The 23,800-nt window shown below is 37.9% G+C and overlaps 1 protein-coding gene across 1 annotated transcript in view; it reads left to right on the top strand.

Annotated features, from left to right (window-relative positions):
* SNTB2 (syntrophin, beta 2 (dystrophin-associated protein A1, 59kDa, basic component 2)) overlaps positions 1-23,800 on the top strand; it is a 142,066-nt gene that overhangs the window by 64,856 nt on the left and 53,410 nt on the right. Inside the window, exon 2 of the mRNA XM_006860212.1 lies at positions 10,044-10,257. Coding sequence (XP_006860274.1) covers positions 10,044-10,257 — 214 coding nt within the window. The remainder of the gene's footprint in view (positions 1-10,043; positions 10,258-23,800) is intronic.

Below are 23,800 nucleotides of genomic sequence, written 5' to 3'. Positions count from 1 at the left end.
TTTTTTTGAAGTTCAAGGAAAGTTTCCAAAGAGAAATACTTTTTAAATTTATTTAAGAAATATTTATATATGACCCACAACTAGTTTACCATATAAGAAAATTAGTAGTTATTCCAAGGAGAAATTATACTGTAAACAGACTAAAGCCCCAAATTAATTCACTCTAGCTTGTGTTTTATGTTTGTAGAGATACGAGTATGAAATCTAATACTTTTGTATAAAAGTAATAGATATCCATGTTAGAAATTTACTGAGACTTAAAATAATATCTTTTTGCCAGTTTGCATAAATTTGTTATAAAAGCCCATAATTTAAAATTATGAAATTTTCATAGCCGGGATTCCAGAGGTACCTTATTTCTGGTTTATTTGGACTTATTCCACTATAGCTCAGAGCCATAAAAGGAAACTTGAGTTCTGCTGTCATCCCTGTCATGATATAAGAGCCTTAAAAAGAATATTTCTACTCTGATTGATTTAGACAGTTTGGATTGAAATGGAAGAGTAATTAATAAAATGGGCAGAGAATGGAACTGAAAAGCCTAAGACCCACATAAACCACATTTATTTTTAAAATCAGAAAACCTTGAGATCCCATTTTATAAGTCTGTGTACTGTTTCTGACTAAACGCTTGGTGTTCTTGCTAAGGAGGTTTCCCCCTTGCTGCATAGTAAGAAGAAAGGCGCTAACTTCACAGGACTGAATGTAAGGCAATCATGGGAAATTAAGTATGCCTTTTGGAAATGCTGGCACAGCAAATACAAAGACTAGTCACTCAAATTTGTGTTTGATAAGAGGTTCTGGGGGTTGTTCATAACTCCTCATTGTTATAATATTACAGATCACTCCTCTCAACTCTTTAGGGAAATATAAAAAGTATAATGAGGCATGGATTTCTGCTTTTAAGGGAAGAAAAATAATAACATACTGCATTTGTTTTACACAGAGGCTCAAGATTGGTGGGCAGGCATATATGCCATTTTCTACCTATTAAGACAACAAAGAATGTCTTTAGTGAGATTATTTCATGCTCCCAACTGATCTTTTTACTTCTGCCTTTCCCCCTTCACTCTAGTTTCAATAAAGCAGCTAGAATGATGCTGATAAAACACAAGTCACATCATTCATTCCTTTGCTTAAAGCCTCTCAGTGGCAGCCCATTTCAGAAAAAAAAAAAAAAAGCCAAAGTTCTTACAGTGACCTAGAAGGTCTTACACAACCTAGCCTGCATGCTTCCTCCCCCACTTCCTTCAATTCTTTGTTCAAATGTCTTCTTAATGAAGCTTGTTCTAGGCATCTATGTAACATTGCACACTGACCCTTTTTGAAACACTCCTGATTCCTCTTTCACTTACTGGTTTTCTAAGTTCCATAGCATTTGTCATCTTCTAACATACTGTGCTATTGATGTTATGTGCTGTCAAGTCAGTGCTGACTCATGGCAACCCTGTACACAACAGAATGAAACACTGCCCGGGCCTGCACCAGCCTCACTGTTGTTTTGTTTGAGTCCACTGTTGCTGCCACCATGTCAACCCTTCTAGTTGGGGGTCTTCCTCTATTTTGTTGACCCTCCATTTTTCCAAGCATGATGCCCTTCTCCAAAGACTGGTCCCTCCTGATAATATGTTCAGAATACAAGAGATGAATTGTGTCTTGCCATTCTCACTTGTAAGAAGGCAAATTGACATCTTTGACAACTTCAATCTTTTCTTCATTTAGCATGATGTAATTTATTGGTCTAAGAGTCAGGATTTTGTTTTCTTTACATTGAGATGCAACCCATACCAGAGACTGTGGTCTTTGATCTTTGTCAGTATTTCAAGTCCTCTACACTTTGAACAACCAAAGTTGTGTTATCTGCATATCATAGGATATTAATGAGTCTTCCTTCAATCCTGATGCACTGTTCTTCATGTAATTCTGCTTCTCAGATTTTTTGTTCAGCATACAGATTGAAAAGTATTGTGAAAGGATACAACCTTGACACACACCTTTCCTAATTTAAAACCATTCTGTATTTACTTGTTCCATTTCAATGACTGCAAACAGGTTCCTCATGAGCACAGTTAAGTGTTATGGAATACCCATTCTTCTTAATGTTATCCATAGGCTTTTACGATCAACACAGTCAAGTGCCTTTTTTAAAATCAACAAAGTACAAGTAAACATCTTTCTAGTAATCTCTACTTTCAGTCAAGATCCATCTGCCATCAGCAGTGTTATCCCTAGTTCCATGTCCTCTTTGGAATCCAGCTTCAATTTCTGACAGCTCCCTGCCGATGTACTGCAGCAACTGTTTTTACTTGCATGAGATATTAATGATGCTGTTCAATGATTTCTGCATTTTGTTGAGCCAGCTCTTTGGAATGGGCACAAATATTAATCTCTTACAATCGGTTAGCCAGATAGTTGTTTTCCAAATTTCTTGGCATAGATGATTGATCACTTCCAGTGCTGCATCAGTTTTGTTGAAACATTTGAGTTTGTGTTCCACCAATTCCTGGAGCTTCCCCCACCCCTTTTTTTTGCCAATGCCTTTAGTGTTGCTTGTATTTATTCCTTGAGTGCCATTAGTTCTTGATCATATGATACCTTTTGAAATGACTAAACATAAGCCAGTTATTTTTGGTACAATGATTCTGTGTATTACTTCTATCTTCTTTTGATGTTTCCAGTGACATTAAATATGTTGCCCATTGTTATTGTTAAGTGCCATCAAGTCAGTTCTGACTCATAAGGACCCTGTACAGGCTTTCCAAGTTGTGGCTGGTGGATTTGAACTGTTGACCTTGTAGTTACTAGTTCAGTGATTATCTTATAGCACCATACCTGGATTTCTTCAATATTACAAGCCGAGCCTTAAATTTTTTCTTGAGTTCTTTCAGCTTGAGAAGTGGGGGCCGTGGGGCTACAAAGGCAAGAAGTGACTGGCTTACAAGCTTTCAAGAGGGAACCTAGATCCAGAGGGCCTGGAGGAAGGTAGAATCTCCAGTGAGTAGTATTCAATCTGACTAGGTGGGGCTGATGCAATGAAATGCAGACGGGTCTCTTGTAATACAATAATGAATAATTGTTATCAGGACTGATTGTGAGGGTCGGAAATGTAAAGGTGGACGTTTTATAGCAAGGAGGGAAGTGATTAACTTTTCAGTCTAGGAGCAGAGGTCCCTAGGACCATCAAGGGAGAAGAGCAGAGAGCAGGACCCTACCCAGAGAAGCAGTGATGCCTGAAATGGAGCCAGCGATGATGACGTGGAGCGATGGAGCAGCTGGAGACTTTAGATCCAGAGAGGGAGAGTGACCGTGTGCTGAAGACCTGGGGGATACAGGGGAAGGATTGCATGGAGGGGATTGTAGCCATGGTAATGAGACGATATATGATAGAATGAATGTAAAACTAATGTGTTCTCCCATGTAAACTATCACATAATTCACAATAAAACATTTAATAAAAAAAATACACATGTTTATGTCACAAAGAAAAAAAAAATACAAGGATAACAGAGTTACATTGTAAACTTGTTTTATACCTCTGATTTATTTTATGATATAAATTTCAGGAAATTATGGGGAGAAAAAGGTCCCCCACACCCAAAAGAGTACGAACAAGTTAGTCTGTTGTGCCAAGATTTTGCTGAGTCCTCTAGATAGTTGTATACTATATGTTACAGTAAAATGGCCAAAATGCTGCAAAATATTCCAACTACAGGTTATAAGCTTGGGTCATCTTGAAGCATGACCTTTTGGCTTATATAATGTTAAAACATCTGAGTAGGCCTGGTTTCTCTAGAGTGTATTATTATTGCTGAGTTTTCCTGTTCACAAAACATTAAGTTATCCTTTCTACCTGCTCTGCATTATATATTAGACTTCACTGTTGTTTCTATGCTCCTTAGGTTACTTTCTAAGTAAACTAGTCTTCTTACTTAAAGCTATCAATAACAGTTTTCATGCTGATACCAAAGAATTAAATCCGATCCTAAATATCTGATATTTTGCCAGCATTTCTACTACTAAGGGATTATGGGAAGCCACTCCCTGAATTTGAAAATAAACACTAGTCTCACCTTAGCCATTTTATGCTTTTCATTGAGGCCAAGAACCTACTGTAAAACATTTTGGCAAATATGAATGCTTATGCTTGATCCAGAAACAATACATTTTAGACAGCTTTAGAGGTAGCTTGTTTTAAAGCAAAGGAAAACAACTGAGATTAAGTTTACTGTCCTTAGAACAATTTGTGTAAAGGTGGTTTTCATTTTCCCATTGAGTTCTCTTGAATATTATTGTATAAAGCTATTATTAATAAATGCCTTTTTTAAACCTTGAAGTTGCCCCAAATAATGACATTAAGTTCATCCAGCATGTCTTTGGTATATTATGCTTTTGCTCTTTTTGTGCATCTGTAACTTAATTTTCTTTTTAAATACGAAATTTTGCCTTTGGTACAATTTATTTAAAAAAAAAAAAAAGTTTCTTCAGCTTCAGCCTGAGCTTGCATATGAGCAGTTGATGGTCTGTTGGACAGTCAGCCCCCGGCCTTGTTTTGACTGATGATGCTGATCTTCTCTGTCGTCTTCCCACAGATGTAGTCAGTTTGTTTCTTGTGTATTCCATCTGTTGAGGTCATTGTGTATTGTTGCCTTTTACATTGTTGAAAGAAATGTATTAGTAATGAATAAGTCATTGTTGTAGTCGTTAGGTGCCATCGATTCTGTTCTGCCTTATAGCAACGTTAGGCACAGCAGAATGAAACACTGTACAGTCCTGTGCCAGCCTCATGATTGTTATTACACTTGAGCCCATTGCTGCTGGACCATGGCTCTCTGTCTCGTTGAGGGTGTTCCTGTTTTTCACTGACCCTCCACTTTACCTGGACTTCTGGTGTGACACTGTAGGATAAGCACTGTGCTGCAAACCACAAAGTAAGCAGTTCAAACCACCAGCTGCTCCTCGAAAACCCTATACAGGGTTGCTTTGAGTTGGAACCGACTCAAAGGCACTTACCAACCACCACCTTACCAAGTGTAATGTCTTTCTTCAGGGACTGGTCCCTGCTGCTCCTGTATCCTGAGTATATGAGACAAAGACTATCTGTGCCTCTAAGGAGTATTCTGGATGCACTTCTTTCAGCATAGATTTGTTTGTTCTTTGGTCAGTCCATAGTACTTTAAATATTCTTCTCCAACACCACAGATGAAATGTATCAATTCTTATATGGTCTTCTTTATTCATTGTTCAACTTCCATATACATTTGAAAACACCCTGTGTTGGATTAGGTGCACCTTAGTTCTTAACTGATATCTTTGCTTTTGATCACTTTAAAGAGATCCTGTGTAGCAGATTTGCTAATGTAACACGTCATTTGGTTTCTTGACTGCTGCTTGTGTGAGTATTGAGTATCGATCCAAGCAAAATGAAGTCATTGATCTTCCAAAATTGTATTATGCCATCTCCGGTGTTGTGTCTATCACCAAGGCCATAGTTTCCAACTACTGATCTTTCTACTTTGTTTCTAACTTTTACATTCCAAACACCAGTAATTATCAATGCTTCTTCATTGCATATTTGATCAGTTTCAGACAGAAGAAGTTGGTAGAATTTTTCAATTTCATCATCATTGGCTTTGGTGGTTGTGCATAAATTTGAATAATAGTGGTATTAACTGGTCTTTCTTTTAGGCATATGGATATTATCCTATCACAGACAGCATTGTACTTCAAGAGAGATCTTGAAGTGTTCTTTTTGAGGATGAATGTAACACCATTCCTCTTGAATTTGTTGTTCCTGACATAGTAAATCATGTGATGTCCAATTCAGAATATTGAATACCAGTCCATTTCAGCTCACTAATGTCTAGAATATTGATCTTTATGCATTCCATTTTTGACAACTTCCAGTTATCCTAGATTCATACTTTGTGCATTCCTTTTTCCACTTATTAATGGTTGTTTGCAGTGGTTTCTCCTCATTTTGAGTCGTGCCACATCAGCAAATAAAGGTCCTGAAAGCTTAACTCTATTCACGGCCTCACAGTCAACTCTACTTGAGGAACCATGTCTTCCCCAGTCCTATCTTGAGTACCTTCCAACCTGAGGGGCTCACCTTCTAGTGGTATATCTGACAGAGTTCTCTTGCTATTCATAAGGTTTTCAGTAACATGTACTTACTTTTAAAATAAATTTTAATAAGCACGCTTTTGACTTTTTTGCCCTTTATGGTTGTACAATACCATTAATTTTAACATGTGTATAAATTCATGTAACCATCATCGCAATCCAGATACAGAACAGTTTCATTCTCTCAAAAAAATGTTGTTGCCCTAAGCCTTTATTCAAACCTTCTCTCACCCCAGCCCCTGGCAACCGTCTAAATGGAATCATGCAGCTATATAACCTTTTCAGACTAGTTAAGACTAGTTCCCTTTGCTCCGCATATGCCTTTGAGATTCATCCAAGTTGCTAGGTATATCATTAGTTGATTTCTTTTTATTGCTTATATTATGGGTGTTTGTTCATTTACCCATTGAAGGGCAATTAAAATTGTTTCCAGGTTTGGGCAGTTTCAAATAGAACTGCTAAAGAAACATTTGTGTACAGACTTTTGCATAAATGTGAATTTTCATCTTCCTAGCTCTGGTAGCGTAGTGGTTACGAATCGGGCTGCGAACCTTAAGGTCAGTGGTTCGAAACTACCAGCCGCTCCGCGGGAGAAAGATGAGGCTTTCTACTCCCGTAAAGACTTACACCCTTGGAAACCCTGTACAGGGTCGCTATGGGTCGGAACCGACTTGATGGCACTTAACAACAACAACAGAGTATAGTTGAGAGCCCTGGTGAGGCAGTGGTTAAGCACTCAGCTTCTTGGTGATTTGAACCCACTAGCAGCTCCATGCCTGGTGATATGCTCTAGCAATTGGGGCAGTTCTACTCTGTACTGTAGGGTCACGGAGTCAGAACTAAGCCAATAGCACACAACAGAGAATATAATTTATTTACTAATTCCATTGCTTCATTTTTTGTGGCTTATTCACTCATGTGATATTCTAAGTGCTTAAAACATTTCCTGGCACATAGCAGAAGCTCAGTAAATTAACGAATGTGCAGCATTACTTTACAATGAAGACAAAAGTCATTCTGAGCACATTCAAGCTTCGCATCACCTAATCTTAGACCATGCAGTCTACTCAAACCTCACATGGCCAACAGACTTGAGCAAAATCATGCCTGCAAGTTGAGAAAGTAAAGCAATTCCTAATGTTTTTGGTGACTATCTTTCAGACTCCCGATATGGGAGAGGAGCTTGGGATAAGGCTGAGGAGAACCTTCTTGAGAGGATACTAAATGGTGATGTCAGAATTCCAAATCAAATATTCCACTCAAAGAATGACCCAGAAACAAACTTGCTCACATAAATTAGGGGAGATAATGACATAACTCTCTCCATACTAACCAAGTAGTTTCATTTAAACTCATGGTAAAGGTCAATAGCTCTTGCAAGAAAAAAAAGAGAGAGGGGACTGATGATTAATTTGAGAAGTTTATGTTTACAATGTTTGATCATTTTACCCAAATACATCTGCTTATAGCCACAGGCTTTGCAAGTATCTGTGAAGTATCTTTTAGATAAGCTTTTTAAAACCATGTGTATAGCATTCAGTTTGAAATCAGATGAAGCCCAGTGCCTCAAACCAAGATAGTACTTTATTAAAATACATAGATCACTATAACTTTATTCATTAGATCATGGAATTCAGTAAGAACCAGTGAGATCTTGGATCTCATCCAGTGCCCCACACTTTTTAAAGGCTCAACAAGGTTTAATTTTAAGGTAGTCCATGTTTAAAACTTGAGAAAGTTTTTTTTTTATAAATGTTATGAACTCATTTATAAATACTCATTTTCAAATATATATAAAAAAATTATATTTAAGCACTACTGATATCAGTGCAAGGAAGAAAGAAAATTAACTGCAACACGTAAAATGCTTTCCAGACATCAGTGTTTAAATATTTTGAAGCTTTAACCGGAAAAAAATGCAATAAATCTGAAATATAAGGGGACTTCAAAAAATTGTGGAAAAAATATACTTTCAATTCCATTTTTCCATGAACTTTTTGAAGCCCCCTCATATATCAATTCTGAGTTGACTTGAATACCATGTGGGAATGTAAAGGCTTTGCTTACCCCAAGTTAGTCAGGCATCCAGGTTAAAGCTATGTGGGAGTTCCACGGGGAGAGATCTTAGTATACAACTAACATGGAAGATGTTGACTTTCCACCTTTCCTAAGTCTCAAGTAAATTAGAAACACATTTCTGTTTCTAGTTCTCCAGCCATTATGGAGGGCTTGGTCAAATTCGATTGAGGGGTGGGGTGGGTTATGTGCCATAGAGTTGGTTCTGACTCTGCATAGGGTTTCCAAGGCTGTAAATCTTTATGGGAGTATGACATCTCATCTTTCTCCCATAGAGTGGGTGGTAGATTCACACTGCTGAACTTGAGGTTGTTGTTGTTGTTGTTGTTGTTAAGTGCCGTCGAGTTGGTTCCGACCCATAGCGACCCTATACAGGGTTTCCGAGGGTGTAAATCTTTAGAGGAGTAGAAAGCCTCATCTTTCTCCTGCAGAGCAGCTGGTAGTTTCGAACCACTGACCTTAAGGTTCGCAGCCCAATTTGTAACCACTACGCGTTAGCAACCCAAATTGTAACCCACTGTGCTACCAAAGCTCCTTACAGGGGGGTATGGACTAAGAATAAAGTTGAGGGAACTGTCATCTATTCAGGTGAAATTCATTTCTCTTTTACTAGAGCTATCCTATAGGTTGTGTGTGCCTGTTTTTATTTTAATATGCATGTAGTAACAATGCAATATTGCTCCTGTAGATCTGAATGAAATTTTTCTGGGTAGATTATTAAGAATCCTTTTCTAACCTCACTAAAATTCAATTTTGTTGTTGTTGTTGCTAAGTGCCATAGAAAATTCAATAGTTGTCATTTAAAATGTCTTTCATTTCCCCCAGTTGGTAGCTCAATAAGTGGTGTGCTGCCTTAAATGTTCTAAAATCATTTCTCTGCCATTGGCAATGACTGGAAACTAGGAATTTCTGCCAGAGTTCTTGTGATCTAATCTTCTTTTGAAAGCACAAAGCTAAGGCATGTACTGAAATGCCCAAGTCAGCAGATCAAGGGGTATAGTGACTGCATCCTGCTCATTTTTCTAAGATGAAGGAAGCTCCTTTGTGACCTGAGGCAACTAGCTTTCATTCTCTCAACCCAGAAGTGCACGTGTTATAACTAAGCATAGAAAACACATAGTACACACAGCCACCCACACTGTATCAGAATGCTGTCGTTAGCATTTAGTATGTTTTTGGAATCATGCTTAATTTCAGCAAATCTTATTCAATAACTTACAAGAAAATAATTTTACCTTTTCTAATTATTGTTGAATTTTTTATTTTAACATACTATTTTGAAGACTGTTAACTATGTTTCAAGAAACATATTCTGACTTTTGTTCTTTTAGACTTATTAACATATTTCAGGAGAAATTTCATAGACTTGTAAAGCTTCTAATTCTGTCACATATTAGTATCAGCTATTGGTGTTTCGTTCTGTTGTGCATAGGGTCGCGATGAGTCAGTACTGACTCGATGGCACCTAACAACAACAACAAGTAATTTGATAATGACTGTGTCTTTAGTTTTCCAATTCTTGTGATTCTACTCTAATGACCTCCCACATTGGAGTTTAAATAAGAGAAAGGTAAAAATCCTGCTATATAATTTCTTAAAGTTAGCAGAGTAATGATGACTGATTCATTTATATTCAACTATTTATGTGCATCTTTAATGCCATATAAGATTTTTTAAAATTTTGCTTTATCTAATATTTGAAATAAGAGTGCATATTTTGCATAATGATAGAAGTGGCCAATAACGACTAGGATAAAAGATAAAGTATTTTAAATGAGTCCTGAAAGATATTAAAAAGAACCAGCAAAAATACTAACCATCTTTTCCTTGATTTTTGTTCATAGTTAAGTTCATCCGGGAAGTGACACCATATATTAAGAAGCCATCATTAGTCTCAGATCTGCCATGGGAAGGCACCGCTCCCCAGTCACCAAACTTTAGTGGCAGTGAGGACTCTGGTTCTCCAAAACACCAGAATAGCACCAAGGACAGGAAAATCATCCCTCTCAAAATGTGCTTTGCTGCTAGAAACCTAAGTATGCCGGATCTGGAAAACAGGTGAGCTGTACCTAAAGAGGACATTATATTTACAGTTTTAAAACTTAAGGACACTTATATGACTATCTTGACTAAATTACACTTAAGACATCAGTCTAAGACAAAAGAATCATTTTTGGAGTTCTGTATTTAAATACACACACACGCCAGGTATATGGTTAAAATTTTTTGAACAGACACACAAGGAACTATGTATGAATAGTGGTTACTCCTGGTTAATAAAATGGGATTAGAGAGTAGAAAGGAAAAGAGGGCTACGCCTATTCATTTTTCACCTTTCTGAATGGTTATTTAAAGTCCTATTATGCCACTGTAGGATAAGCCCTGGACTGCTAACCACAAGGTCTGTGGTTCAACCCTACCAGCTGCTCCTTGGAAACCCTACACAAGGTCGCTCTGGGTCAGGACTGACAACAACATAGAGTTTCTGAGGATGTAAATCTTTACAGAAGCAGAAAGCCTCATTTTTCTCCCATGGAGCAGCTAGTTGATTTGCACTGCTGGCCTTGTGGTTAGCAGCCCAGCTCATAGTACCCTATGCTGCCAGGGCTCCTTAGTTGGCGATTAGGAAATTTAAAAAAGATGAAAAACTTACCTAAAAACATAGAGCTTCAAAGGCATGGTTAAGAACAGACCTTTTATAATGTGCTTTCACACGAGGTCCCCTGTGATTTTAATGCACAGCCAGGTAACTAATCAGGATGGGATGGAACATAGAAAACCAAAAGATGAGTGACTTTCTTGGCATTTAAAGTTAGGGGAATATTACAGCCCCTACTGTAGTAAATGCTGGAGAAAGATGACGCTTTCTGCTCCTGTGAAGATTTACAGCCTTGGAAACCTTATACAGGGTCGCTATGAGTCGGAACTGACTCCACAGCACATAACAGCAATAGCTGTAGTAAATATGAAGTATGCAACAGATGAAATGAAATAATCCATGAGATCCCTTCTGCAGAGGCAAGCACACTTAACTGACACTAGTGTATATGTTGTTGTTATTGTTAAGTGCTGTCGAGTCGGTTCCGACCCTTAGCGACCCTGCACAGCGTTTCCGAGGCTGTAAATCTTTACAGGAGCAGAAAGCCTCATCTTCCTCCTGCGGAACTGCTGGTAGTTTCAAACTGCTGACCTTGAGATTAGCAGCTCGATTCATAACCATTATACTACCAGAGTTCCTTGTATGTATGCGTGTGTATATATATATATATATATTTTTTTTTTTTTTAATTATCTTCTGACATATTTGTATAATTATTATTTGCTTTAAGAAAAAAATGTGGAAATGACTTTGTATTTGTTGTTGCTGTTGCATGCATTGAGCTGGTTCTGACTCATAGCAACCCTGTATAGGGTTTCCAAGGAGCAGCTGGTAGGTTTGAACCACTTACCTTGTGGTTAGCAGTCCAGTGCTTATCCTACACCAGGACTCCTACTTTGTGTTACTTACAGCTTTGTAACTGAAAGGCTGTGTATTGAGTCACCCAACCAGTTGCTTTCCATTTGATTCATTCTGACTCATGGCAACCCCATGGATGTGGGTTGAATCATACCTAATTGCAACATAGCTTGATATTTAAAGAAATTCTATATTTAATCTTCTCTGAAGTAAGCATTTAGTTTGTAAAACAAATAATCACTTCTGCCTCTTAAATCCAGACATAAACTGTTTCCTTCTTATGGTATACATTTATATACAGCCTTTGGTCTGTTATACAATTTTTTTTTTTTTTAAGTTAGACAGTAGGGGCCATAGGGAAGGAAACGAAAACAAGGAAATAGGATGGAGAAACATGTGTTAAAGAAGAACAAGTAGCAACTTAATTTTTCAGCTGGCTGCTGAGCTGAGGAAAGTATTCAGATGAACTCCCTCCATTAGAAAGTCATTTTTGAGACTCCATCCCTGTAATGTTGCTGACGTACCACTGTACTTGTTGGGAGTTTTTGATGACCTGATCAATTCTTCTTTTGTTACGGGTTTGTTCAAGTTTTCTACTTCATTCTGAGTAAATTTAGGTAGGTCATGTTTTTTAGAAATGTATCCATCTCATCTAAGTTTTCGAATTTGTTGGAGTACAGCTCCTCATAGTATTCTGTTAATTATCCTTTTGATTTAGTTTGGTTCTGGTGTGACTTCACCCATGTGGTTTCTAATGCGATTTATTTGTGTCCTCTCCGTCTTTTCTTTTGTTAGTTTTGCCAGTGGTTTGTCAATTTTGTTAATCCTTTCAAAGAACCAGCTTCTTGTCCTGTTGATTCTTTCTATAGTTTTTCAGTTTTTCATCTCGTTTATTTCTGCTTTTATCTTAGTTATTTCCTTTCTTTTGGTGACTGTAGGTTCCCTCTGCTGGTCTGCTTCTAATTGTTGAAGATGCTGTGTTAATGTGTTAATTTTGGTTCTTTCCTCTTTTTGGATGTGTGCATTAATTGTAATAAATTGTCCTCTCAGCAGTGCTTTGCTGTGTCCCAAAGATTTTGGTATGTTGTGTTTTCATTCTCGTTTGTTTCTAGGAACTTTGTGAATTAACGTTTAATTTCTTCTTTTACCCAGTCGCTTTTCAGCAGGGTGTTGTTCAGTTTCCATGTTTTCGACTTTATTGCCTTGGTCTTCTTATTGTTGATTTCTAGTTTTATAGCATTGTGGTCTGAGAAGATGCTCTGTAGAATTTTGATGTTTGTAAATTTATGGAGGCTTGCTTTGTAACCTAACACATGGCCAATTCTAGAAAATGTTTCATGCATACTGGAGAAGAATGTGTATTGTCCTGTTGTTGGATTGAATGTTTTGTATATGTCTATGAGGTCAAGATGGTTGATTGTGTTGTTTAGTTTCTCTAACTTCGTCGAGTTTCTTTCTGGTTGTTCTGTCCCTTTTCGAGAGTGGTGTGTTAAAACCTCCCTCTATAATTATAGATTTATCTATTTCTTTCTTCAATTCCAGTAAGTTTTGCTTCATGTATCTTGGTGCTCTTTCATTGGGAGCGTAGATATTTATTATGGTTATGTCATCTTGCTCAATTGACCCTTTGATCATGAGATAGTGTCCTTCTTTGTCTCTTATGCTGGTTTTTATCTTAAGGTTTACTTTATTGGAGATTAGTATTGTTACTCCTGCTTGCTTATTGTTGCAGCTAGCTTGGTAAATTTTTTTCCATCCTTTAAGTTTTAGTCTGTTTTTGCCTTTGTGTGTAAGGTATGTCTCTTGTAGGCAGCATATTGAAGGGTCTTGTTTTCTTATCCATTCTGCCACTCTCTGTCTCTTCACTAGTGCATTCAATCCATTGACATTCAATGTAATTATCGATAGGTATGAATTAATTGCTGCCATTATGTTACTTTTTTGGTGGTGCTGTTTGTTCTTTTGTTCTGTATTCCTTCTTGTGATGGGTTTGTGTGTTTTTTGTGCAATTTCTTGTGGGTTTCTTTTTAGTTTTCATGTTCACTTGTTCTGCTTGGAAATTCATTTTTATGATAAGTTGTGAAGTATTAACTTTCTTTGGTATACCACTGTACTGGAAAAAGGGCAAAGTATTAAAAGCTTTCTATAGAACCCTGGGGTTTTAGGGAGTGGAGAAATAAGGAACGAACACATGACTAGGTGGTTTTGTTTAAAGTTGGGCTATTTTACCATCTAGAATATGTTGTGTTTTAGATCTGGTAAACTTAGCCTTTGTTAAAACTTGGGGCATGATCGTCTTTGGTATGTTTAAATGCTGAAAACAGTTTGAACTAAGTCTACAGAACCAAGTGGAGAGGACATTTTAGGCTGCAATAGCTGTATTACATCATTTCTATAAGGTGTGATATATGGTATACTATGTCAGGAAATGTTCATATAGGATATAGATATAGGATAGTGCAGAGATTCTCAGCCTTAATGCTACAAAAAAAATAGGTTTCTATTTCTATTTGAAATACTGAAATTCCAGATTGATTTGTTGTTTGTAAAATGTAACTTGGAAGAGTGTCAAGGTTATTCCTTTGATGATATTACTTTATTTGCATTCTAATTTGCTTTGTAGAGAAGAGGAAAAGCAGTGGCGTTACAGGTAGCTGACATAACTCAGGCTGTTCCCTTGAGAATATATATGTGTCGTTTGTGTATTGAAAGAAAAAAGGTTCAGAGCCTATGTCTAAGAGAACCTCAGTTACAAGTTAGAAGATAAACATTAGGAATGTGGCCTTTGTAATAACCAAACTGTTTTCCATAAGCCTCAATTTAATGAGAAAATTGTTTTAAAACTAGCATAGTAAGCTCTCAGTATATTATTGTTACAGGTGCTGTTAGTGCTTTTATGACTTTAAATAAGATCTTAATTTCTCGGTTGTCCTCTTTTCTCTGTCTGCAAAATAGACTTAATGATCCTGTCCAACTGTACTCTTAAAGACTGTCTCATAGAAAAAGAAAATGTTTGTAAAATCAATTGGCGCTCTTTGATCTTTATACTTAACTTTGTTAAAGGAAATGTTATTCCAGGCGGTAAAGCTGCAACACTTTAAACTATGGAGAAAAGCAGTTCAAGTAGGATTAGCAAAAATAAGTTTCATCAGGATAGCTGTTGATAAGACATTTTCCAAATTACAACTTTGTATAACTGGCATATTCTTACTTGAAAATCTTAATCTTCTTCTTGTGAATATAATCTCTTGTGAAACTTTGAGCAAGAAATAAGTTAAAATGTTCTCTAATCTGGAAAATACTCATAAATCTGATATTTAACGCTGTAGGTAGGCACATGAATTTCTTTTTCCCCTACTAAAAATGGATCATTCATTTTCCATTAATATTTTATTATGAAAAAATTTAATCATATGACACAAAGAATTTTACAGTAGGTATCTGTTTACCCATAACTTAGATTCTACCATTAACATTTTACTATTCACCTACTCCTCATTGATCGATTATCACATTATCAAATATTTCCTGTTTACAACAGTAAAAAAAAATGGACTATCAAACTATTTTGCATATTCATGATATACATCAGGCAGTTACAAACACTGAGGTGCAAGGCCAGGGAAATTTGTTGTATATCAACTTGGCTGGGTCATGATTCACAGTGGTTTGGCAGTTATGTATCCATCTTGATTATTTTTTATGCATTTCAAAGTGAATTGCTGATATCAGTACATTTCCCTCTAAATACATGTGCAGCATACTTATAAATAACTGAGTTCAGTATTTCTTTACATTTTTTTTCCTTTTGAGATGATCTTTGCATACGTAAAATTTACAAATGATTTTTTAACGAATGTTTATTACAATTACATAAGCCAAGTCTTTAAAGATACAATATATATCCATCACTCTGTTGTGACTCATCCTTCATTTTAATGTAAAGGCTTTGCTTTCTAACCCAAAAGTGTATTTGACAAAAGAGGGGAACGTCCTTTGTTTTTTATGTTTTATATCTTTGATTTGACTCCTCCATCGAGAATTAGGGGAAAGTGCTAACCATGGAAATTACTAGTAAGGAGGAAGAAGATATTTACTTCTTTCCCCAACCTTGACTTTTCCAAACCTCGCTAGATACGTTTGATAGATAAAAGCGTTTCATTCTGGAAAGTCAAAGCTAAATAAATAATGATGAAGTTCAGGGAGAGAACATGATGAGCCCATGCCTTAGCAAACAGCATTGTGGGCAGTGTAGAGTTTAGTGAGAACAAGATGTTCTTAAGCATAGCTTTTTGGAAATGTAAATCTGTTTCCTTTGGGCTGGTTCATGTCTCGGTCATCTTCACACTGGCTGCTTTCCATGTTAAAGGTAGATTTTGACTTTATGACACATAAAACTATATGTGATTATTACTTAAATCAGTGAAGTGTGTCAAAACTTTATTAACTAAACAGGAAAAGAGTAAGTAGGCTAAATTAGAGAACCCTATGCTTGGCGCTGTGGGTTAATGCACCAGACTGCAAAGCCATTTGAACTGCAAGGTTGGCGGTTCAAGCTCACCAGCTGCTCCTTGGAAATCCTATACAGGGGTCGCTATGGGTTGGAACCGACTCAACGGCACTTAACAACAACAACAAGAATGCTTTTTTATACCTAGCCACTGATTTGATTCATCTGGTGAAAATATAATTGCATTTTTCAGAAAAGCCTCAGTGGTTTGATGAGAGGCCAAAACTCCTCATATTGTAAAAGCTGTTTCCTCCCCTCTCCCATGGGCTCACACAATTACTAGCATGCTGCCTCCATATTTTTATCAATAAAATAAATTTTTCTTTTAAAACAGAAATAGACCTTTGTACCCTTTATTGTTTTAGGTACTTCTTCAAAGGCAGAATCTTCTGGACTACAGAGTCATCAACCCTATTTTGGACTTTTCTGTTTCTACTACTTTAATTTTCTCAGCCACAATCCTTTTGCAAGAAACACTGCAGACTTTTTCTTTTTTGTGGAGAATCTATGATCCTTTCCTAGGAATGAGCTACTACTTATTCTCATCATTTTCCAGGATATAGGATCCCAGTATCTGTTTTGGTTTTTCATTGCATTCCAGACTTATTTTCTACTCAGTTTTAACTAGGATTCCTGACCCTCAGATTTTCAGGAGACATGCCTGAGAGACTGCCCCAGGAACTGTATGAAATGGAAAGGCTTTTTCAGAAGGTGAATGTTTTATGCTCAAGAAGGATGAACTGATTCCTATCTTTAGTGCTAAGTAGGTCATTGGGAGGAGTGAGGGAAACTTTTCGTCATGGTTTTGTGACTGACCTTTTAGTGTTTAAGGATATTAAACTGGCTACAGTGCCAAAGCAACAGGGTGGAAATCAGTAGCCCCTGCAGGAAAGGATGAGCCTGGTGTAGGGCCTGAACTCAGGATATCACTGCCTTTCCCTCCCAGTTTGGTGGGATGAGGGTGGCTCTTTTGTAGGGATGAAGGTGGAGCAGTAAGGTAGTCACTGACCACCCAGAATGAGGAATGCTGAAAGTAGCATCTTTCATTTAGCTGTGTCCTGGCTACTCCCACTTTCTGAGGTAACTCTGAGCCTCTAAGAACATGCGTTGGTAGGATTTGGCTCTCCCCGCTATCAGCACGGGAACCAGTTTTCTTAGGTTGGCTAACTTAACTCCTCTGCATTCCAGCTTCCAACACCTGTTGCATTCATTCTCCTGTTCTCCCTGAACTTCTAGGTTTATGCTTCTTAAAATCTTCTTTAACTGTTATTTTTAGTGGGGTTTCAGGAAGGAGTAAGAGTAGATGTGTGCACACAGTTGCAATCTTATTCAGGAAGTTCTAGAAATACTATTTTCTAAAATTAGTATAAGTACAAAAATATGACAACAAGCCATTCCTCCCACAACCCTGTCTACTCAACTGGGTTTGAAAATCCATTGTAATGGCCACATAGAACTCAAACACCATACTCACACTTGTGGGTTTATTAGAAAAGTTAGCAGATTATAATTAGGGGTCACACTTGTTACAGTCAGCTGTTGCTAAATGCCCACAGGACACACTACTCTACCATAAGCCTCATCCTGAAGGCACGCAGCTCTAGCTCTGTGTTCGGCCTGGCGGCACCCCACTCTATAAGCAAGCTTCCTGCCCAAAGCCACTCAGCTGTACTTGCTCTGTGAGCTGAAACTCCCACTGCTCTGGCTCATGCTATTGTTCTTGGCTCTGCTACTGCTGCTGCTTCTCTCCCACACTCTTCTGATATCACAGAATTCTGTCCCTGGGTTGAGGAGGTTCAATGTTCAGGTAACTTAGGGTCCAAATAACACGCTCCACTCCTGGCTCTTTCTTCTGGATGATATTGAGATTCCCACCACCTATTTCTGAGCTGGCTCTTTTTATACCCATGCTAGAGTTTCAAGTTTTTACAATTACAGTGTATTAGTATCCACAGGTGAATCACGTCATCCTTCAGTACCTTCTCCCACCTTCTCTTACCCCAGACCCAGCAGGGCGCAACAATTGTTTTGTGGTAGTTACAGACTATGTCTAGAAGAGACATTAATGACACCGCAATAAGTAATAAGTGAAATGTAAAAATAATTTGCTTTTAGTTTGTTACTAATGTAACAGTAGTGTAAAAATAATTTGCTTTTCTTTATATGTTACCTAATGTAGCATTATACTTTTTTACAAAAATGTTAAAATAATATAGCATTATATATAGCATTATACCTTAATATAGCATTATACATTTTTACAAAAATGTAAAAATAATTTGCTTTTATTTATGTGTTACCTAATCACATATACTTCATAAGTAGTTTCTCGTCATTAAAGTAAACTCACCCTAAAGTTTAGCTTACTTTAATGATTGCTTAAACAGTTTCTCTGAATGATACAGTTATTAACTCATCAAAAGGATCCTAACAGATGTCTGTCGACCTTTTAGCTCAGTGTTTTATTTGCTCTGTAGTGTCATGACTATTTGAAATCTTCCTATAACAAATATATAGCGAATCTTCATTCTAGAAATGAGAGTCAATTTTTTAGTCAACAAATACTTAGTTTAAGAACTGAGGCAGCAGTAATTGAAAGTGAAAAATAACATTAACAAGGATAAATATTTTAAAATAAAATAGAGAACTAAATAAATGTCAGTATACTGCCTTGAGCAATATATGCTCTTTTAAAAACTATATGGCAGCAAGAATCATTCCCACCCCCTCCACACACAGAGTGGACCACACACAGAGTGGACGGAAATGGGCAACTTGGACATTGGATACTCAAATGGGGAGGGGGGGACTACAAAGGCAAGAAGTGACTGGCTTACAAGCTTTCAAGAGGGAACCTAATGCTAGGGAGCATGGCTGAAGGCAGAATCTCCAGTGGGTACTATTCAATCTGTCTGGGCGGAGCTGATGAAAGGAAATACAGATGGGTAACTTGGTAATTCGTGATACTGTAGTGAATAATGTTTATCAGGATGGACTATGAGGGTTGGAAATGCAAAGGTAGACATTTTGTAACAAGGAAGGGAGTGATTAATTCTCCAGGCTAGGAGCGGAGGTCTCTGGGACCATCAACGGAGAAGAGCCGAGAGCTGGACCCTTCCCAGAGAAACAGAGATGCCTGAGATAGAGACAGAGACGATGACATGAAAACTGGGGGAGAAGTGTAGGGGGCGGGTTTCTAGGATATACCCTTTGGTTGGTTGATGATGCATGGAGGGGATTGGAACCATGGCAATGAGATGATATACGATGGAATGAATGTAAAACTAAAGTTCTCTCATGTAAACTATTATATAATTCACAAAACATTAAAAAAAAAAAAAAAGAGGGAACCTAGATCCACAGGGCGTGGAGCAAGGTAGAATCTCCACTGAGTAGTATCCATGCTGTCTAGTTGGGGCTGATGAAATGCAGATAGGTCTCTCGCGATACAATAGCAAATAATTGTTATCAGGACTGGCTGCAAGGGCTGGAAATGTAAAGGCAGACATTTTGTGGCAAACGGAGGGGCATGATTAACTTTGCAGTCTAGGAGCAGAGGTCCCTGGGACCATCAAGCGAGAAGAGTGGAAAACAGAAGCCTACTCAGAGAAGCCGTGATGCCATGGATGGAGGCAGAGACGATGACGTGGGGAGATGGAGCGGCTGGGGATTTTGGACCTGGAGAGGAAGAGGGGCTGTATGTGGACGACCGGGGGAAGGCTTGTGGGGTATACTCTTTGGATGGTGAATGATGCACAGAGGGGATTGTAACCATGACAAGGAAACGATATACGACGGGATCAATGTGAAGTTAATGTCCTCCCATGTAAACTATCACATAATTCACAATAAAGCATTAAATTAAAAAAAAACAAACTATATGGGGTCAAATTGTCAGTGGCAGTGGATTAGATAGAAACCTTATGCTAATTCGGGAAGAACAACTCGGAAAAGGAGAGTGGGAATGGCTGCACCATTCGAAGAACGTCATCCGAGCCCCTAAATGGTGCAGGTACAGAGTGTTGGGTTGGTTTGTAGTTTGCTGTATATTTTCTTAACACCAACAACAAAACGACTGAGACAGTTGAGAGCTGCGGCTAATCTGACTACAGTTGTGATTAGGATCCTTGTACTCATTGAAAGCCTTTATTACTAAGTGACTTTCTGAGTAATTGTTTGAATTTATAAATGTTTAAGTATTGAAAAAATAACAACAACAAAAACCTGTGTTGGAAGGAGCACCTAGAATAAATAAAGATCAACATAAGCTGTTATTAAGTACTAACATAGTGACGCTGTATAGTTTCCAAGAAGTGGTTAGTGAATTTCAGTGGCACTGTGTCCTAACGCGCTAGACTGCAAAGTGGCTTTGAACCACAAAGTCGGTGGTTCAAGCTCACTACCCGCTTCTTGGAGACCTGGTACAGGGTCACTATGGATCAGAACCTACTCAGTGGCACTTAACAACAACAACCTTGTGATTCAAACTGACCTTGTAGTTAAGTGCTTATCCAAAAACACCACACCAGGACTTCATAACATGAATAGTAAGTCATTTATCAGGAAGCTTTTGTCTCAACCCTGGGCTTTCTTTTAGCATGGTGAAACTCCTGCCTGGGCATCTGTGTCCTACTGATGAGTTCTATGTAGATGCATCCCTCCCAGGTTTAATTGTAAATCCTCTCAGGTCAGTTCTCTCTGTATTGTACTCCATCTGACACCCTGCCATACCACAAAAACATTTTTTTAATTCATTGTTTTGACTATATTGCTACCCTGTTAAACAATCTGTGAATTCGTGTTTCTCAGTGATAAATATACAGACTTCATAGGCATTCAACTCAAAAACAAACCAAACCCACTGCCATTTTGATTCATAGCAACCCTGTATAGGGTTTCCAACACTCATAACTCTTTACGGAAGCAGTAGCCTCATCTTTCTCTTGCGGAGCAGCTGGTGGTCTGGCACTCAAGACCTTCTAAACTCTGGCGTCAATCTGTCTTACACTGTAGTTTGCTTAACTTCTTGTTATGTGCCATCTAGTTGATTCTGATTCATAGTAGTCGGTCGGTATATGGTTTCAGAGCAGTGGCTGGGATAGGTTTGAACCACCAATCTTGAGGTTAGCAGTCTGATGCTTATCCTGTAGCACCACACTATAAATTATCAAGTCAAATAAATTCTTTAGAATGTTAACCTAAAACAAAAGCAAATCACTTTTGACTTGCTAGCTAAAGACTTTTTTCTGAGTAATATAAACTTTCAGCTATGGACTTTAAGTGTCTGGGCTGTTTTTGGTTATTTTCTAGAACTTTTGTCTTACTTGGCTATTTCCCTAGAACTGTGAAGGCTTGTGGGAAATATGAGTAGACTAATGACTGGGTGTGCAGGTAGCTAGAGGAGTAGCTCCAGTGGGAGGGCTAGCTCGGTAAGCATGCCCAACAGGACTGGAGGTTCTGTTGTAGTCATGTTTTGCCATTCTCTCAAGAGGACTTTTGGACTCAGTCGCTTCTCTTCTCTGGAGAAGGCATTTATCCCAGACTTTATTCCCCTATCTGTAAAACAAAGTGATTTGACTAGATCAAGTACTCCTCAATAAAGCACAATAGGCTGTTAAATATTAAGAGGTAATCAGTCCCTCCCCAAAAGTTGAGGGAATACTGAATGGTGTTACTTACTCTAGGACTTCTCACAGCCTTACTCTGCGTTGGAAATTGCCTTGAGGGGAAGTACACAAGTGTTGTGCAGTACTCTCTAAATTTGTTTCAACACAGAACCCTTCTTTTCCCTCGGAATCCCAGTTCACAAGACACTGTTCATACATCACTGCTTGAGAAGTATATGACTGGATGGTTTATAAGGCTCTCTAGATCTATATTGTATGTTATGATGATCATTAGTCCCTTGTACCTGATTAGACTTAAATTAGGTAAAATTATATTTGCCACATTTCGAGTACTCAGTAAATATATGTGGCTAGGAGTCCTGGTGTGGCGCTGTGAGTTAACGTGTCAGACTGCAAAGCCATTTGAAGTGCAAGGTCAGAGGTTCAAGCTTACCAGCTGTTCCTTGGAAACCCTATACAGGATCGCTGTGGGTCGGAATCGACTTGGCGGCACTGAACAAGTGGCTACCCAACTGGACAGTACAGGTAGAAAATATTCGTAGAGTCTCTGAGAGCTATTAGCATTGCTGTATCTTACAGTCAAGGATCATAAATCCTAGATTCTCTGAAACCAGGAGTCCTGGTGTCACCGTGGCGATAGCACTCAGCTACCAACTTGCTAACCTCCCAGCCGCTTAGCAGGAGAAAGCTGCGGCAGTCTGCTTCTGTAAAGATCCCAGCCTTGGAAACTGTAGGGGGCACTTCTAGTCCAAGAGTTGGAATCAACTCAATGTTAATAGGTTTGGGTTCTATGAAACCGTGTTCTCGATTCTATGAAAATACTGCCCTCTATTTTTATTTTTCCAGGTAAGAACTTAGTAGTTATCATAGTCCTTTATAACACTTTTTATAACCTTCTTGTTAAGTGCCATCAAGTCGTTTCCAACTCATCACAACCCTGTATAGGATTTCCAAGGAACTGCTAGCGAGACTGAACCGGTGACCTTGTATTTCAAGTCTAGTGCTTATCCTGCAGTGCCCCACCAGGACCTGTACTTGTGTGTTTCTTCACTGTTCATTTTTTCCAACCCCAATTAGACCGTAAGCTCAAGGAGAGTATAGACCATGTCTGGTTTTTTCTACCACAGTATCTGGCATACAGTAGGTGGTCAATAAGGTTTTATTTAAGACAGCATAGACTGACTAGAGCTTCAAGTGAGAATAAATATTTGCCTTATAAAATATGGTTAATTAAAACATTTAGAGTTATAAAAGGCTTAGAAAGGTATGCAGGTTTCCAGACAGAAGTGGTCGTGTGCATATAGATTGCTTACCTTTGACAGGTGGTACAGGGTCTGATGATAGTGCCTCAAGGCAGCAGAAACTGTCTTCAGAAAGATGTAAGAAAAAGCAGAACTCCTGAGCCTTTGTCAGTTTCTGACAAAGCTTACCATGGAAAACTCCTTAATAGCCTTTGGCAAGTGTTTTCTTTTATTTTTTGAACGATACATATATTCGTTAGTAAAACACAACACTGTGTATATGCTAGCCCTTTATTTGAGTCTTTAAGTTCATACTAGCAAGAAATTTGATCAAAACACGAAACAGTACCCAATAATTTGCTTTATAAGGAATGTTTTCAGTTTGGACTTAAAAATCAGCTAATTCTTAAAGATAACTTTTTAAGTATAGATTGTTCTCAGTTGATCATTAACAAATATAAAATAGTCATAGTATTGAAAGTCTCATAGTTTTTTCTGCCATGGTTCAGTGAAAAATTTAACCACACAGTGTTATCTGTATATTAAAAAACAATTCCAAATTGTCATAAAGAGAATATCCTTCTACTATTCTCCCTTTTCTTCATACAGTAGAAATTTCTGGTCATTATTTAGCAGCAATTTTTTTTTTAATGTTTTATTGTGAATTATATGATAGTTTACATGAGAGAACTTTAGTTTTACATTCATTCCATCGTATATCATTTCATTGCCATGGCTCCAATCCCCTCCATGCATCATCAACCGA

This window comes from Chrysochloris asiatica, unplaced genomic scaffold (genome assembly GCF_000296735.1).
Source record: "Chrysochloris asiatica unplaced genomic scaffold, ChrAsi1.0 scaffold00037, whole genome shotgun sequence".
Taxonomy (NCBI): domain Eukaryota; kingdom Metazoa; phylum Chordata; class Mammalia; order Afrosoricida; family Chrysochloridae; genus Chrysochloris; species Chrysochloris asiatica.
The sequence above is the reverse complement of the archived record's forward strand: the minus strand, read 5'-3'. Positions and strand labels throughout refer to the sequence as shown.